General features: G+C 44.9%; 1 protein-coding gene across 6 annotated transcripts in view; it reads left to right on the top strand.

The window, feature by feature from the left end:
- The window catches only part of LOC108703212 (ras-related protein Rab-26), a 174344-nt gene that overhangs the window by 2851 nt on the left and 152856 nt on the right, over positions 1-18637 (top strand). The window contains exons 1-2 of one of the 6 annotated variants that reach the window (XM_018239289.2): positions 2181-2326; positions 4600-4794. In XM_018239289.2, coding sequence (XP_018094778.1) covers positions 4621-4794 — 174 coding nt within the window. In that variant the 5' untranslated portion in view covers positions 2181-2326; positions 4600-4620. The other 5 variants (XM_041578456.1, XM_041578459.1, XM_041578458.1 and 2 more) reach the window with 5 other exon arrangements.

Genomic DNA, 18637 nt, shown 5'->3' with positions numbered 1-18637 from the left:
CCCATCTGAAGCCTCTCCAATTTGCCTCAGAGGGGGAAAAATTCCTTCCTGACTCCAGTCCCTGGATCAACTTGTACTATGAGCTATCTCCCATAACCCTGTATTCCCTCACTTGCTAAACACCATCCAACCCCTTCTTAAAGCTATCTAATGTATCAGCCTGTACCACTGATTCAGGGAGACAATTCCACATCTTCACAGCTCTCACTGTAACAAACCCCTTTCCGAATATTTAGGCAGAACCTCTTTTCTTCTAATCGGAATGGGTGACCTTGTGTCAGCTGGAAAGACCTACTGGTAAATAAAACATTAGAGAGATTATTATATGATCCCCCCCCCTGTTTTTGGTCATATACATCCAATGTGTAATTTAATATTTACATTTCTAAAAATCACTTTCAGACCAGACAGTGCCAAGCGTGCATCATGTGATCATGTGGGTCCAGTGAGCGCGGCCATTCCCTGTCTGCGCCTGATGGTAAATAAGGCAATAATTAATTTATCCGAGTGCTGCTTCTCCTGCTGCTGCTTCCTGCTCCATTGATTAAATTTCTGGGAGACCTGGGCTCCATCTCTAGGGATCTGTGCAGCAATCGTTGATGCTGTGAGGGACAGCAAAACAAACCATTGGGCAGCTATGGGCTATAGGAGAATATGAGTAGTAGAGTGTACAAAGAAGGCTGCCTTAACAGTAATAAAATGGGGGGGGGGGGTGCATCTTAATTTATAGGAAAGGATAGTGGCATAACTTGATTTTACTGGGTCCCACAGCAAATTAATTTTAGGGCCCCCAACATATCCAGAGGTTTTCCTGTTTCACCAACACATATTGAAATTGCTTTTTATTTGGCCCTCATGGGGCCCCCTATACCTCCTGGGACCCCCTGCAGCCTCAGGGTCTGCTTCCTCTGTAGTTACGCCCATGGGAAAGAAGAGATGTCACCACTATCCTCAACTTCTGTCACCATTTTGCCCAACAATCTCCAACTTGCTCTACTATTACTATTTTGTCCTACTGTCACCATTTTGTTCTATTGTCACAGGGTCGGACTGGGGAGCCCGGGGCCCACCGGGACTGCTGTGCAGGGCCCCCCCTCCAGACAAATCATCTCTTCTTGGTGCAACTAATCTCCCCAAACTGCCTCCCCGCCGGCTAGAATCTAAATTGCCGCCAGGATGGCACTCGGAGCGATTCGTTTTCCAAAGTCGGCCCGAAGAAGAGGTGATTTGTCCCCGGGCAACTAAATCTCCCCGAATCGTCTCGTCTGTCTCTGCCCTTATTGTCGATATCTCAACCGACCGTCACCATTTTACCCAACTATGTCCATCTTACCCTGCTGCCATCCTACTGTCAGGACAATCTACACACAATCAAAATTGTTGATTTGTACAACTTTATCTTTGTGATCAGTTTAACACCGCCTTGTTTTCATTTCACCATCCGCTTCTACCATCATTGCCTTGTGGCTTTACTGCCTCTGTATGACCATTTCCCCTGGTGTCAGGTCTGATTTGAGATTCAGAATAGGCCCTGGCATTTGAAGTACACACAGGCCCAAACAAACCCCCACAGGCCAATAAATAGCGACTGTCTATGGAATCTTACAGCAGCCCCTCTGCCATTAACCAGAACCCACAGGTTGTGTCAGTCTGGACCATAACTTTACCATTCCAGTTATGTCTCCTTCCTTACTGCCAGGCCCAGGCCAGGTGACAGTTTACCCCTGAATACATGTGATACTGTGTATCTCCTCAGTGTAGTGCAGGGAAGGGTGGTGGATACAGGGAGCAGGGTGTCAGTGGAGGAGGCTCTCTGTACAGCCCATGTGATCACCATAGGAACTGGATGATGAATTTGGCCAAGAGGTAAACATGTCAGCAGGAAATGAAGGATGAGGATAATATTGCTTTAATAATGAGATTAATAAGTGACTATTACTGATGAGAAATGTCTGCTCCAATAGCTTGTCCCAAGGACACACAGATACTATTCCCATAACCACCCCCTGGCCGACCCTCTCTACACACTTCTATTCCTTTAGTGGCCATGGGGCTGAATAGAAAAATCAACACTATCCCTCATCATATACATAACCCCGCCCCTCTCTCTTGTCCATTGGTTTTCGTAGTCCGTTAGGGGAAGTGACCGAGCTGCTATTGGCTCCTGACCCTGTCAGTGAGGATGGAGCCCCTCCCAGACGCTAGGGCTGGTGCTGGTACTGGAGACATGAGGGAGAGATGAGGGAGGAGGCGGGAACCGGCGGAGACTAAAGGAAACGGCGAATTTCGCTGCAGGTGGAGGAGATACATCGCGCAGTCTCCCCGGGTGAAGTTTGCTTTTTGGGGTTGAGACTTCGGACTGGAGACTGGGCTTGTTGTGTGACATTGAGAAACAGCAGCATCAGGGGGGCCGCTCGGGTACAGCAGCAGTCGTTTAGGTTAAGGCTTGGGAAAGTGATACTGAGGGACGGATAAGAGGGGCACCTGGGAAACTAGAGACATGGACAGGGGCGATAGTAGTGAGCTCGGGGTAATAGTAGTGAGCTTGGGCAATAGTAGTGAGCTCGGGGTAATAGTAGTGAGCTTGGGGCAATAGTAGTGACTGAGCTTGGGGTAATAGTAGTGAGCTCGGGGTAATAGTAGGGAGCTCGGGTAATAGTAGTGAGCTTGGGCAATAGTAGTGAGCTCGGGCAATAGTAGTGAGCTTGGGGCAATAGTAGTGACTGAGCTTGGGGTAATAGTAGTGAGCTCGGGGTAATAGTAGGGAGCTCGGGGTAATAGTAGTGAGCTCGGGGTAATAGTAGGGAGCTCAGGGTAATAGTAGTGAGCTTGGGCAATAGTAGTGAGCTCGGGCAATAGTAGTGAGCTTGGGGCAATAGTAGTGACTGAGCTTGGGGTAATAGTAGTGAGCTCGTGGTAATAGTAGTGAGCTTGGGGCAGGGGATAAGCGGGGATAGTAGTGACTTGGCATTGAGAGTTGGGTATGATAGTATTGAGCCTGGGGTGTAGAATGCCAGAGGATATAATAATATAATAAATATAATAATATAGTGAGCTTGGCAGATAGTGTTAGAGGGTGTAATAATAGTGAATTTGAGGCACAGAGGGTAATGGTAAAATAGTAGTGAGCTTTGGGGCACAGTAAGTCAGAGGAAGATAACAGTGAGCTGTGGTGAAATAATCAGATGATAAAACAGTGGTGAGCTTGGGGTTATATGGAAAGATAGCAGTGATATTAGGGGAAGAGAGATGGAGGGTAAAATACTTGGGGCAGAGAGAAATTAGAGAGTGTGGGGACATACAGAGCTAACAGGAGACAGAGAGGTGCAGGAGGCCGAGAGAGAATTGCAGGAGACAGAGAGTGATGAGCTGAAGATAATGAGAAGTTTGCAGGAGATAGCGAGCTACTGGGACACAGATAGGCAAGTACTTCACCACTTCTTGCTGTGCAAATATTCGAAGGGAGGTGCAAACTCCCCAAAACTTTCTTCTCTACTTGGAGTGGTAAAACTGGCTAAAATAAGGGATTATTTGCCCAGCAAGAAGTAGTGAAGTGCTTGTCTGTCCTGTGAAATTGGCCATGCGTCTAAGGAATAGCACCACCATATGCAACAACACCTGAAGAGTGTAAGTAGTGCTCCCCATATCTCTTATTTCACACAGATAGGGTTGCCACCTTTTCTGTATTCCTATTAATAACATTGGCATCAAGCATCATTTTTACTGGCCAAGTGGCAGCCCTAGACACAGATAGCGAGCTAGCAGGAGACAAAGACTGTAGAGATAAAAATAATGATTTAGTAACCGAGAAAAATACAGAGAAAATGAGTTGAGGTGAGAAGAGAGAGCAGCGAGAAGGAACTGCCGATAGAGAGGGAAGGGGTAACAAGCAATGCATTTACAGGGGGGAGAGCACATGAAGTAAAAGAAAGAGAGCTTAGAGTGCAGAGAGTAGAGAGAAAGACCACAGATACAGGAGAGAGAGAAACAGAGAGGGAGTTGGGGACAGTGCAAAAGCAAACAGAGAGAGTTTAAAGGGAAAATAAAGTGAGCTGGGAGCAGAGATAGTGCCAGAATTAAAGAGAGGGAGCTGGAAGCAGAGTGTGATACAGAAGAGTGAACTGGGAGCAGAAAGCAAGAGAAAGAATAAAACAGAGGGAGATGGAAGTAATCTGTGAGAATGTGTGAGGAGAAGCAGAGAGAGTAAGTGTCAGAGAGAAGGAAGACGCAGCAGAAGGGGGCAGGGAGCAACAAAGGTAGAAGGTATCAGTCGATTCCAAGAGAGACAAGGAGAGACAGGAAGAAAGAGAACAAAGAGAGAGAGCGTAAGAGAAAATGGGTGAGAGCAAGTGAGAGGACAGGAGACCACTAGACAGGAGAATCTTGGACGAGCAGTCTTTAGAGAGTCGTGGCTTCGGGAGAAGATAAAGGGAGCACACAGAGAGCTGGGGGTATTGCCTTTCTCACTTCTGTAGTCCCTGGACCATTGGTTTTTCTCCTGGAGTCTCTGTAATTCTGTGTTGTGGGTTCTCTGTTGCCTCCTCATACTTAGCGACCGCTCCATTGTCAGTTCACTTATTGTCCCTTCCTGCATAAAAGGTGACGGGAGTTGACAGCAACATGTCACGAAAGAAGAGCCAGAAGAGTAAGGGCAGCAATTCACCCGCTTCATGTGGCATCCCACCAGCCAAAGAGAATGGCAAGGTGGGCTCTGATGCCCACTCCAACGGAATGGCGATGTCCGGGCGCCCGTCTCTCAGCAACAGCGGGGAGTTTTATGACATCACTTTCAAGGTAAGATCATAACTCCCTTGTGCCTGCTACTTTGTCGGTGCCCGAGAGTCAACATTTGTTGCATGGGTCATGCCATATCACTGTTTATACATGTTTTGCTGTTCGGTTGCTGGGAGTTTTATCTCAACAGCATCTGTGTGGTTGCCGGGAGTTATATCCCTGCAACATCTGAATGGTTGTCGGTGGCCAGTGTTATTATTATCCTTTATTTATATAGTGGCAACCTGACGCTGTCCTCCCGGTCTTACGATCCTCTGGCTTCTGTTACATTGTTCAGGAGTCATAATCAGCAGTGCAGAGACTAAAAAACAACCAGCTACTCTACTGTCACATTGTTCAGGAGTCATGATCAGCAGTGCAGAGACTATAAACAACCAGCTACTGCCCTTAGAAGCAATTATGTTTATAAATAAGTTTAAAACCATGTGTAATGGATGTACATTGGGACCTTGCTTAGATTTCTGATCTCTGCAGTCTCTCGGGGTTGCTTAGAATTGTAATTCAGCCCCGTGCCAGGGGCAGCAGATTGGGCACACTTTTGCCGGTAGATTTCTAATGGGACGCTGGCTGGGCTAATTTCTCACAAGCCTTGTTTGCCCTGTGGCTAATGTGTGGACATTGTTCTGGTGATCTGGTTTTGAGGACGAAGGCCAAACCGTAGTGGAGGCATCAGATGCGTATTGAGCAACCTCTGCTTGATTCTAGAGCAGTGACGGGCAAGATATGGTGCTCCCGATGTTGTTGAACTATGACAGTTGCAGCTCTAAAAGCTATGGATCTATAGTCACTAATGTATTGGGGTCTTCTGAACAGTTCCAGCCCGATTGTCCACTCACCTAAGCAGGAATGGAATCCTAGATGCAAGTCTCCATGCCACTGAAGAACACAATGCCCTAAATATGATAAAAATCAAGGTTACGTGCCCACTCCGGGCTTTGATAGTGAGTCATGGCAGCACTTTATTTATTAGATCACGGAACGCTGAGCTTGTTTTGTGGGATTGTTAAGGGTCACGTGTCCAAGCAACCCGTTCCATCACTGTGATTAAACGATTAGCTTTATATATCCACTCTGCTATGAGAATCAGGGCTAGGCAGGGTGAACTACAACTCCCAGGTACCCATCTGGATACATCCATTGGAAGATAGTTTGTTAGACCAGTTGAAAACAACTTTTCAATCAGATTTGGTTGAACTAAAAATCTCAGCATGTGCTGGGTCCCAGCTTCTCATGGGTTATAGGGTAAGGGTATAACTTATTTTTAAGTTATTTACCCTTAAAGGAGTTGCTCACGTTGAGTTAACTTGTAGTATGATATAGAGAGTGATATTCTGAGACAATTTGCAATTGGTTTTAATTTTTTATTATTTGTGGGGTTTGACTTATTTAGCTTTTTATTCAGCAGCTCTGCAGTTTCAGCAGACTGGTTGCTAGGGTCCAAATTACCCTAGCAACCACACATTGATATGAATAAGAGACTGGAATATGAATAGGAGGAGGCCTGAATAGAAAGATGAGTGATAAAAAGTAGCAATAACAAAACATTTGTAGCCTTACAGACCATTTGTCTTTAGATAGGGTCAGTGAGCCCCATTTGAAAACTGGAAAGAGTCAGAAGAAGGCAGCAGATCATTTTAAAAAAACGATACAAAATAAATAATGAAGACCAATTGTAAAGTTGCTTAGAATGGGCCATTCTATAACATAGTAAAAGTTAACATAAAGGTGAACGACCCCTTTAACTAGGCGGGAAATTATAGGGATCCTGCATGCCTATGAATGGAAGCTGCCATGTCGCTTTCATTTGCAGAGTTACAGTATACTACTTACACTTCAATAAAACAGCACCCTTATTTATCATATAAACTTAATGATATGATATAAATATATATATACAGTATCCATTGTTGTTTAACCTTTCCCGTGTAATTAAAGGAACATCCTCTCTATATTTTTAAATGTACATAATAGTCAATGGGACCCAAGGGAAAGCTGTGTGTGTGCGGTACCTATAAATCCACATCTGCGCCAACACTACCAGTTGGACAGTCATGCTTCAGACAGTTCTCCTTTACGTTATGACCCCAGATGTTGCTTAACTGCAACTCCCAGAATGTTTCTGGGGAGGCAAGGTTAAATGAAACTACCTTAGGAGAATGCATCTGCAATGTATGAATACATGTACAATGTGTGTATGTTATGTAGGAGGCATTACGCCCTTTAGATGCATTCTATACATCCACAGAGGCTGCAGGCTGCTGGGAGTTGTTACTTTGAATACAGACTGTGAGACAGGGCAGTGCTTCCTGGTCGGAGCTGTCCAGGACCGCGGTGCTGAAACAAAACAAGCCATTCTTTCCTTTCTCCTTCCTTAACTCCCCTTCCTGTTATCTTCCCTTTATTTGGATAATATAATACTGACCCTGCCTAGGTTCCTTTTTTTAGGGTAGACAAAATATATCCAGCTCTCGCACACCACAATTCAATTAGATATCTGGTGCTCTGTGGTAGAGGTTCGGCAACCTCACAATCTGTTAGAAGTACAAAGTATCCACGGCACACAGCTTAGTGTAAGCAAGGATCTCCTTGCACGTTTATTGCGGTAGTGAGCAACGTTTCGGGGTCACACCCCTTTGTCAAGCCGAGGCTTGACAAAGGGGTGTGACCCCGAAACGTTGCTCACTACCGCAATAAACGTGCAAGGAGATCCTTGCTTACACTAAGCTGTGTGCCGTGGATACTTTGTACTCCTTTTTTTAGGGACCAGTTCTGTTTAAATCAACAAGTGTTAAAGGGGACTGGCTATCGGGGGAGGGGGGCTATCGAAGCAGAGCTGATTTTCTAACTGTCAGAAGCAATAGATATAATAATGATGGAGATTGATGCTCCATTGGATACTGTGCTGCTGTTTTATTAGACGTGGAAAAATGATGCAGCCTCGCAGAGTTGTATGGGGCTGTTCAGTTTCCCACTGTGATCTCAGCATCTTGTTCAATCCCCCAACACTGCTTGCTACACCAATGTTTTATATAACTGTAATCTTGTTATGAGCTAAGGGGACCCAGCCTGAAGGCCAGTTAGGGGGAGATTTGGGGTGATGCTTATTTGTGCCCTGGGTACCCCTGGAACTATAGCAGGGTGACTGTTACCCCAATGTTTATATATATATATATATATATATATATATATATATATGTAACCTTGTTATGAGCTATGGGGGCCCAGCCCCAAGGCCAGTTAGGGGGAGATTTGGGGTGAGTGTTTGTTTGTGCCCTGGGTACCCCTGGAACTATAGCAGGGTGACTGTTACCCTAATGTTTCTATATATCTGTAACCTTGTTATGAGCTAAAGGGCCCAGCCTAAAGGTCAGTTAGGGTGAGATTTGGGGTGAGTGCTTATTTGTGCCCTGGGTACCTCTGGAACTATAGCAGGGTGACTGTTACCCCAATGTTTCTATATATCTGTAACCTTTGTATTGAGCTAAGGGGGTACAGTCTGAAGGCCAGTTAGGGGGAGATTTGGGATGATGCTTATTTGTACCCTGGGTACCCCTGGAACTATAGCAGGGTGACTGTTACCCCAATGTTTCTATATATCTGTAACCTTGTTATGAGCTAAAGGGCCCAGCCTGAAGGCCAGTTAGGGGGAGATTTGGGGTGAATGTTTGTTTGTGTCCTGAGTACCCCTGGAACTATAGCAGGGTGACGTTACTCCAATGTTTCTATATATCTGTAACCTTGTTATGAGCTAAAGGGCCCAGACTGAAGGTCAGTTAGGGTTAGATTTGGAGTGATGCTTATTTGTGCCCTTGGTACCTCTGGAACTATAGCAGGGTGACTGTTACCCCAATGTTTCTATATATATATATGTAACCTTGTTATGAGCTAAGGGGGCCCAGCCTGAAGGTCAGTTAGGGTGAGATGTGGGGTGATGCTTATTTGTACCCTGGGTACCCCTGGAACTATAGCAGGGTGACTGTTACCCCAATGTTTCTATATATCTGTAACCTTTGTATTGAGCTAAGGGGGCCCAGTCTGAAGGTCAGTTAGGTTGAGATTTGGGGTGAGTGATTATTTGTGCCCTGGGTACCCCTGGAACTATAGCAGGATGACTGTTACCTCAGTGCTTCTGCATATTCTCTGGATTTTTCTCAGCATTTACCTTAGTGCGCTCCATTCCTCTCCAATTCTGCTTGGAGCTTCTTCTATGCATCAGAATCAGATTATGCTGGACAGGGGGTGCACACATTCATCGGTTTCACATTAGACTACTTATGTCCAAGCAGAATCTCCTTGCCTTATGGTTTATAAGTGCCCCTGTCTCAGCCTTGTCCTGCACTTGTCGCCATTGGGCCTGAGGATAGTTCCCCTTTAAATTAACTGGTTCAAAGGATGTGCCCTGTGAGGATTAAAGAGGTGGCAGTGTAGCTCACAGTATTGTAACCAGTATTGGAGCAAAGGAAATATAAATGAAGTTTATCAAAAAGCCGTTGCCAGAACAAATACTGGCACAGAACTTGTCTCCTGGTTATACAAGTTGATAAATCTTAGTAGATAAAGCTTTATTAATGTAATGTACATTAGGGCTAGATTTCACTAGATTTTTAGATTTTTTAGGGTGTTGTTGCCCTTTAACCCTACCAACATGTTGTATCAACAACCTGTGTGTTTTAATGTTACAGGGAAAATTTACTGTGTGGGGCTGTTCAGTTCTTTGCATAGGCAAAAATATTCGTCATAGTCCCTGATGCATTAGCACCCCTAGTGGTCAAAAATAGATGCTCTATAGTGTAGAAAAGTATTGGAGCAAGCAATATGGCAGCTCACAGTGCAAAAGGAAATGCTCCCTGTAAATAGTAAGCGATGGCCTTATATTCTCCTGCCTTTTTTTTTTTTGGAAAATAAATGGCCGTACTCTGATGCTGGTATAGAACATGGTTTGTTTCTCTCACCTAGATGGGGGGACACAGGCACCGTGGGGATGAAAATCTTGCAGCTTGGAGAGTGGACACTAATAGTTAAAAGTTGATTCCTCCTCCTGCTCTGGGCTTCACCCCCTGCCTCCTCCTACTCTCTCCAGTTTCTTTAGTGTCCTTAGAGGAAGAACACGGACACTCTGTGGCAGGAGCAAATGGCCTTACCTACGGTGTGGGTCATGCCACACTGGGGCCAGAGAGTTTTACTCCAGCGCCCCCTCAGCCAGAGGATCCAGCTGCCTTTCTGCCTTCCCGCTCCACGGAGGCTGTAGGCATGAGCTCCCATACCCGTGAGGCTGCTGTTCCCGCTCTACGGAGGACTGCACCAGCCTGAGTATACAGGGAAGTCTTCCAAAAAGGCACTACAAACTGGCTGAACAGGTAGGACCCCCTTTTTTTCCTACCTTCCACCCCCCCCAATGCACTAGCAACCGCTGCTGCTGGATCCCTTACACACGGTATCCGGATCCTACCTACGCTCAGGGGAACACACACTCCCAATCTGCCCTGTGCACACACTCGCGCCTCTCTTCTCCACACCTGCCCTTACAGCAGCCCATCCGTTCCTTGGGGGAAGCTCCGCCCTCTCCATGCGCCATCTTAGCTTGGCGCCCTTGGAGACCACAGCGCCCTCTCTCTTTAGCGCAGTGGGGAGGCAGGTCCCGGAAGCGGCATCCTTCCCTCGCCATTTTGCTCATCTCCCCGGCTCCACACCACGGCCTCTCCTTGCAGGCACACGGCATCCGGATCTTACAGGCAATTCATCGTTTTCTTATGCGATATCTGCTTCCCTCTTATTCGGGTACCCTTCTACTGGCACAGGTTCTGTCTTGCAGACATGCCGGACACACCGCATCCACAGCTCCTATCCATTGGGGATCAACGTGACCCTTCTCCCTGCCTCCTTATCCATTCCCAAGAGGGGGGGGGGGAATTAGCCATGACAGACATAGCTGAGAAGGCAGCTCAAGCCAAATCCTCTGCACCTGGCTGTATGACACCCTCGGTGTCTTATCTGGCATGTGCAGTGTGCACAACCAAATTTACCACAGTTTCAGTTGACCCTGTGTGTCTGGCCTGCAGGCCCACCATTGCTCCCCCCATTCCCACACACACTCCCGCTCAACCCTTTCCACAGAGGGAATCCGACAGTGAGCTAGTGCGGGCATTATCCCTATCCCTGGCGGGACTCCAAAACCTAGCCCGCATTCCAGAGACCCTGGACAGAGTCCTGGAACATCTCTCCAACCCCTCACAGACACAAAGTAGATGCCCTACTTCTTCTAAGCGGCCTCCCGACTCCCCTCCAGGGCCCAAAGGGGACCACAACACCTCCTCCGATGAGGAAGGGCAGGTCCTAACAGACTGCGAATCTGACCAGGATCCTGACCCAGACACTGATACCCCCATATCACAGGGGGAGGTTGAGGGATTGATACAAGCAGTACTCAAGACACTCTGTATCGAGGAAACATCCTCGACCACTGAATCTGGGAAGAATATTTTCAAGAGACAGAAAAAGAGCACCTGTGTCTTCCCAGCGTATGAGCAATTAAATTAAATTGTCAAATCTCAATGGAAGACCTCTGATCACAGGGTCCAAGTATTCAAATGCTTCTCCCAGGCATATCCTTTCTCACAGGAATGCATAGACCTATGGTCTTCCATTTCTACAGTCGATCCACCAGTTTCCAGACTGTCTAAGAATACCACCATCCCTGTTGCTGATGCAGCATCATTCAAGTACCCAATCGATAAGAGACTAGAGGGGTTCCTAAAGTCGATCTTCACAGCCTCAGGAACGGCCCTTAGACCTATGTTTGCTATCGCATGGGTCGCTAAGGCCATGGAGGTGGAACAGGTGGCATAGCTCCTGGGATCTGAGGATCCAACAACAGACCTTCTTCTCTCTCAAGTAGCAGATGCTACTACCTACATATGTGATGCAGCACTGGATTCTGCAAAGCTGGTTGCCAAGGCATCAGCACAATCCATAGTGACACAAAGATTCCTATGGCTTAAGAACTGGTCAGCACACCTCTCTTCAAAGAGTTCACTAGTGAGTATTCCGTTTCTAGGAAAGCAACTTTTCGGAGCGGAACTCGTTAAGATAATATCTCAGGCCACAGGGGGTAAGAGTACCCTCCTCCCTCAAAACAAGCCTAAGAGGCCTCCAATCAAGAGACGCCCCTTTTTCGTCCTTTTCGTCAAGGACAGAGGTCCAAGCCTCAGACGGAAAAATCCAATACAGGCTTTCGTCAGAGATATCACAACAAACAGGGGTCGACATGGAATTCCTCCAAGGGAACCTCCCAGGACAAGCCCACTTCCACCTGAAGGCGTGCCCACCCCTGGAGGGTTACTCCTGGGCGAACAACTAGGGGCCTTTCAGGAGGTGTGGTGGAGTCTGGTCTGAGACCAATGGGTCCTCCAAATCGTATCCCAGGGATATTTAATAGACCTGTCCTAACATCCTCCTCACAGATTTTTGTTTTAACGTCTTCCCAACGGAAAGTCCAAGCCTTTCTAAAGATTGTCCAGGACTTAGCAAGCACCGGAGTCATGCAACCAGTTCCACAGTTAGATCAAGGAAAAGGGTTGTACTCAAACCTGTTCATTCCCGAAAAAGATGGGTCCTACAGATCAGTGTTAGATCTAAAGACTCTCAACACATTCGTCAAGACTTACCATTTCAAGATGGAATCTATCCAATCGGTTTTGATGTGTATGGAAGGAAACAAATTCATGACGGTAATCGACATAAAGGACGCTTACCTCCACATACCCATTCACCCCAACCATCACAGATTTCTGAGGTTCTATGCAGCCGGAAGACATCACATGGCATCACAATTACAAGGTTCCAAGGTTCGTAGGAAGAATCATCGACCCGCAGGCATGGGCAGTGGATGCCCTAGTACTACCATGGACATTCTCCCTAGCTTACATGTTCCCTCCACTAGCACTTCTACCAAGAGTCATAAAAAAGATAAAAAGAGAACGCACACAAACCGTCCTAGTGGCACCTTATTGACCATGAAGGGCGTGGTTCGCAGACATAGTGACCATGGCAGCAGATCTACCCATGCATCTTCCACTAAGGGAAGACCTGCTGACACAGGGACCAACTGTCCACCCGGATTTACATACATGGGCTTTAACGGCATGGCTCTTGAGGCCTTAGTGCTAGAGGCTTCCTGACCCCCCCAAGACTCCATTCCCACTATGCTACGAGCTAGACAACCAGTTTCGGCTAAGATCTATCATTGGATGGTGAGAATCTAGAGGTACAGACCCATGGACAGCAAGAGATAAAGACATCCTCTCTTTCCTCCAGGACGGTTTAGCTAAGGGACTTGCCCTAAGCTCTCTGAAGGTACAGGTCTCGGCTCTTTCCATTCTCTTTCACAGAAAGTAAGCACTGACCACCAACATTAAGACATTCTAACAAGAAGCAACCAGAATCGTTCCTCCCTATCAAGATCCAATACCTCATTGGGACCTCTACCTAGTTCAGCACTTTGAACCTCTTGATTCAATACCACTACTAACTCTTACACAGAAAGTAACCTTTCTTTTGGCAATTACATCAGCCCGTCGCATTTCTGAACTGGCAGCCTTATCCTGCAAGTCTCCATTCACAATACTACACCAAGACAAGGTCGTTTTGAGACCAACACCAGAATTCCTACCTAAGGTAGTGTCTGAGTTTCATCTCAACCAGGATATAGTAGTTCCGTCACTCTGTCCAGAACCAAAGAATCCGATAGAACAGCTCCTAAACAAGCTGGATGTTGTACGTGCAGTCAAGACCTACTTGGAGGTTACAAGACCCATTAGAAAGACAAATTTGTTTTTCATTCTTCCTGAAGGCCGCAAAAAAGGAGACAAGGCCGGCAAGTCAACAATTGCGAAGTTGATTCACTCGACCATCATCAGAACTTATGCCCTCAAGGAAAAACCTCCTCCCTTCAGGGTCAGGGCACACTCTACACGTTCCATAAGTACTTCCTGGGCTGTTCGTCATCAGGCATCGGCAGAGCAAGTCTGTAGAGCGGCTACTTGGTCCTCACTACACACCTTCACTCACTTCTACAAGCTGCATACTCAGGAATCAGCTGAAGCTAGCTTTGGGAGGAAGGTGTTGCAGACAGTGTTACTCTGAACACCTCTCATGGGGTACAGTTCCCGCCCTCTAGGTGAGAGAAAGGAAGATTTTAGTACTTACCGTTAAATCCTTTCCTCTCATCCTACATTGGGGGCCTTCCCTCCCTGTACATAATTAAGTATTGAGCATCTGTTGCTCCGTAAGTTACAGTTCTCCAAGTTCAGAGTTATTTTTAAGGGGTAGGTGACTCCTTCTCTGTTTTGGATGTTATGGCTAATCTTCTCCCTCTTCAGAAAGAAACTGGAGAGAGTAGGAGGAGGCAGGAGGATGAAGTCTAGAGCTCGAGGAGGAGTCAACTTTTAACTATTAGTATATATAGTGAATAAAGTACCCCCTCTTGTAAAGAATATTATAAGTTACCGAGGAGTTTCATGACCATATAAAAACACGAGGCCGAAGGCTGAAAAAGATACAATGTTTCTAAAATATATTGGCTTTTGGCAGAGAGCCCAGAATGAGTGGCAGGTGCATTTGTAACAATTTAAGAAAAGCAAAGAAACAATTGTTACAATTTAAGATGAGCAGGTCTCTTGGGGAAACTGTGACTTGCAGCTTAAAGGGCAGTTCACCTTCATTAGCAAAACTATAAAAACGTAAAAACCACAGAAATGTGTTCGAACTTTCATGACCAGCCAAATTTTGTAAAATGAACATGGTAATTAGGGGGTGTGGCCACAAAATGAGCGTGGTCAAGAATGTTCAGATCTTTTTGTCCCTCTATTTCTATTTCCAAAATGAGGTATCCCTCATTCTCTCTGCCTATTGCTATCAATCTCCTGTGGGTATCCCTGCCTGTGAATGTATGTCTCTATCAATCTTTACAAACAGAGCCACGACCCTCTCAGTCTCTGTACTCTGCAATAAATCTCAATGCCTCCATAACCATCGATCTGTATCTTCATAGATCCTTCTAAAGGGAGTGAGCATTCGATGCTTGTTATGTTTGCAAATGGCCTGTTTTTACTTTTAATTGGGGGGGGCTGAAATCCATCATTTTATTTATTAGCGAATCGAATTTGAACCCTGATTGTTAACCCGACCGAAAAATGTGTCCCCTGTTGGGGATTTCCTTTAATTATCCTTGAAATAGAAAATTTGCTATCAAAATAAAACACTTTTTAAGGTGGCCAGGCTGATTCCCTTAAAGGACCAGTAATATCAAAAAATAAAAGTATTTTAAAGTAATAAAAATATAATGCAGTATTGCCCTGCACTGGTAAAACTGGTGTGTTTGCTTCCGAAACACTACTATAGTTTATATAGATAAGCTGCTGTGTAGCAATGGGGGCAGCCATTCTAAAGAGAAAAGGCTCAGGTTACACAGCAGATAAGCTCTGTAGAACATAATGGTGTTATCTGTTATCCACTATTTAACCTGTGCCATATAGACTTTTTTCAATTTCTACCATTGCTACACAGCAGCTTGTTTATATAAACTATAGTAGTACTTATCTGTTATCTACTGTGTATCCTGTGCTTGAATGGCTGCCCCCATGGCTACACAGCAGCTTGTTTATATAAACTATAGTAGTACTTATCTGTTATCTACTGTGTATCCTGTGCTTGAATGGCTGCCCCCATGGCTACACAGCTGCTTGTTTATATAAACTATAGTAGTACTTATCTGTTATCTACTGTGTATCCTGTGCTTGAATGGCTGCCCCCATGGCTACACAGCTGCTTGTTTATATGAACTATTGTACAGGTATGCGATCCGTTATCCGGAAACCCGTTATCCAGAAAGATCCAAATTACGGGAAGGTCATCTCCCATAGACTCCATTACAATCAAATAATCCACATTTTTTAAATGATTTCCTTTTCCTCTGTAATAATAAAACAATAGTTTGTACTTGATCCCTGTGTATCCTGTGCTTGAATGGCTGCCCCCATGGCTACACAGCAGCTTGTTTATATAAACTATAGTAGTACTTATCTGTTATCTACTGTGTATCCTGTGCTTGAATGGCTGCCCCCATGGCTACACAGCAGCTTGTTTATATGAACTATAGTAGTTTTCCTGAAGTAAACAGATCAGTTTTACCAGTGCAGGGCAACACTACATGATATTTTCATTACTTTAAAATGAAAATGTTTTTTTGGTTTCACTGTTCCTTTAATTTGGGTCCCCTGAGAAGAAAGTGAAGAAAGCCAGAGCTGCAAGTTGCAGCATCTACTCTCCCTGCGTGACATATTCAATATAGCTTGTTCTTTCTAAAACATTTATCCAGGATCCAGCTGACAGTTTTCTCTTAAAGGGCACCTGTCACCTGAACTAGTTTCTCCCAACAGAAACGGCTTTGATGGGGCACACGCATGTGCGTAATGAGCGAGTGCCGCTCTCAGCTTCTTTCTCCAATTACCTGTTGCTTTACCCACTCCCTTTCTGCTGTACCTGGCAAATAGCTCGTTATACACTAACACCTTCTTCTAGATTGCCTGCTAAAAACTTACCTCGCCATTCTCTGCCACAGAGATCTACTAACACTTGCTTCCAAGGGACATGCTAATTAACCACTATATCAATTAAATGTGACTGCCAGTCTCTGCCCGCCCCGCTCCTGTATTTTTTTATGTCGCTACATAAATGCTGTAATTTAAAAGTCTCATGACAGTTAGAATACATAGACGGACTGAGATTGATTAATGTCTGCAACTGACAGTTAGCCAATGGGATGCATCTGGTCCACTGAGAATATATGATGGTGTTCTCTATTTATTGCTGTTATTTTACATTTCAGTTGATGTTTTTCTCTTGCCGTTAGCTCTTTTTTTTTTTTTATAGCTCCGTGTTCTCTCTTGATTTTCTGTTAACAAAATGAGATGGTGCAAAAAGCCAATAGAAGCAATGCCACAATAAATAGAGGTTAAATCGTAAGAGCAAACAAAATAAATGTAAGGCAGAGGATATACTCACAGTTAACCCCAGTCTATAGGTGCATATACATGAAAAAACAACAAAAATGGTGAGTTTCCTCCAAAAAGTCATCCAAAGGTAGTTAAAAGTTCAAAAGAATTTATTGGGAAATTATAAGTGAAGGCCTAACGCATTTTGTGCCTGTTGGGGCACTTACTTATAGGCTGGAGGAAATTTGCCATTGATTTTCTATTTTCTTTGTTCCTTTTTGCTGTCACTCTGTGCCCTGCCTGCCACCTCCTCTTTGTCCCACCTCTTTCTCTTATATTATCATATTTTTCTTATCCATCACATTTTTATTAGTTTTGGCTTTGTGATGGCCATTGTTATGTACTTAAAGGGGAAGTAAAGTCAAAATAGAATAAGGCTAGACTACTGTATTTTGTATACTAAACATAAACATGAACTTACTGCACCACAAGCCTAATCAAACAAATGATTTATGCTTTCAAAGTTGGCTACAGGGGGTCACTATCTTGTAACTTTGTTATACATCTTTGCAAGACCAAGACTGTGCACATGCTCAGTGTGGTCTGGGCTGTTTAGGGATCGTCATATATGATCAAAACAGCACAAGTCAAATAATATCTGCCAGAAGTCGATACAGCAAGACTGATTAATAATCAGAATATACAGACTGCACTGGGTCCTGTGTTGTCATGTAATCTAATGTGGATTTTATAGTTTTTGTATTGTTTAATACAAACTTTCTCCAACTCTGCAGAACCAGTGGCTGCAGCAAAATAATCCTCCAAATAGAATCCCAGTTTATCGGTTTAAATCTGGCTCCATGATCTTTGTCCCTGCAGCTGCTCTGCAGGGAAACAAACAAAGCTGCTTGAGTTCTGCATGGCTGGGAAGTAAGGCGGGGGCTCCCCCTGCTGTTCATAATAAGTGATTGTTTCCCTGCAGAGTAGTTAGGGACCCTCTGAAAATTCCTATCCACAGCAGTAAATGAAGGCAGAAGTCAGGTTTCTTATAAAAACGGTACATATTTTTTAATTAAAGTATATTGGAGATAGGGTTCTTTTTCATTAAAGAAAGTAAAAATGGGATTTTATTCTTTTGCCTTTACATGCCCTTTAAGTGCCTCCAGGGTACAAAACGCGTAAGGCTGCAAAGATAGCATCTTAATAAAAATAGATTCTTTATTTGTGGATTCCCTGAGTGTCCATTCCCCTGAGGCTGGTGCACCTGGACCACTTTTTAACCTTTGGGGTTTTTTTTTACTTTGATATTTATTCTTTTCGGCCAAAGCTTCCATACATATGTTGCTAATCAGGTCGCACATTCAGGCCACCCCTTATAGCATTTACAGTTGGGGTTGAGGACTGCTAATCATCAGAGAAGGGTGAATGCTGGCAAGATTTCCCAAAAATTAATTGTCCTTTCCAACCAAATGATGCGGGTTAATCCCCCTAACTAGCCAATCCCTATTAAGCCTGGGTATGAAACCACCCAACCAGGGGCTTAACTACAGAGGAAGCAGACCCTGTGGCTGCAGGGGGGGCCGGGAGGTATAGGGGCCCTATGAAACCCTAATTTAAATACAATTTCAATAAATATTGGTAAAATAGGTCAACTGCAACATTTTGGGGGCCTGAAAAATAATTTTCTGTGGGCCCAGTAATATCCAGTTACGAAACTGCACCAAACTGCCAACAGTGGGAGGAATCTCTGAACCTCCTTATGCTCTGCTTTTGATTTCAGTAGGTTCATTTGAGAATATGGTCTTACCCTGTATATTCATACCCAGCAGGATTGAGCAGTGCTGTCCAACATC

The sequence above is a fragment of the Xenopus laevis genome, chromosome 9_10S (assembly GCF_017654675.1).
Source record: "Xenopus laevis strain J_2021 chromosome 9_10S, Xenopus_laevis_v10.1, whole genome shotgun sequence".
Taxonomy (NCBI): Eukaryota; Metazoa; Chordata; class Amphibia; order Anura; family Pipidae; genus Xenopus; species Xenopus laevis.
This window is presented reverse-complemented; position numbering and strand designations above follow the sequence as displayed.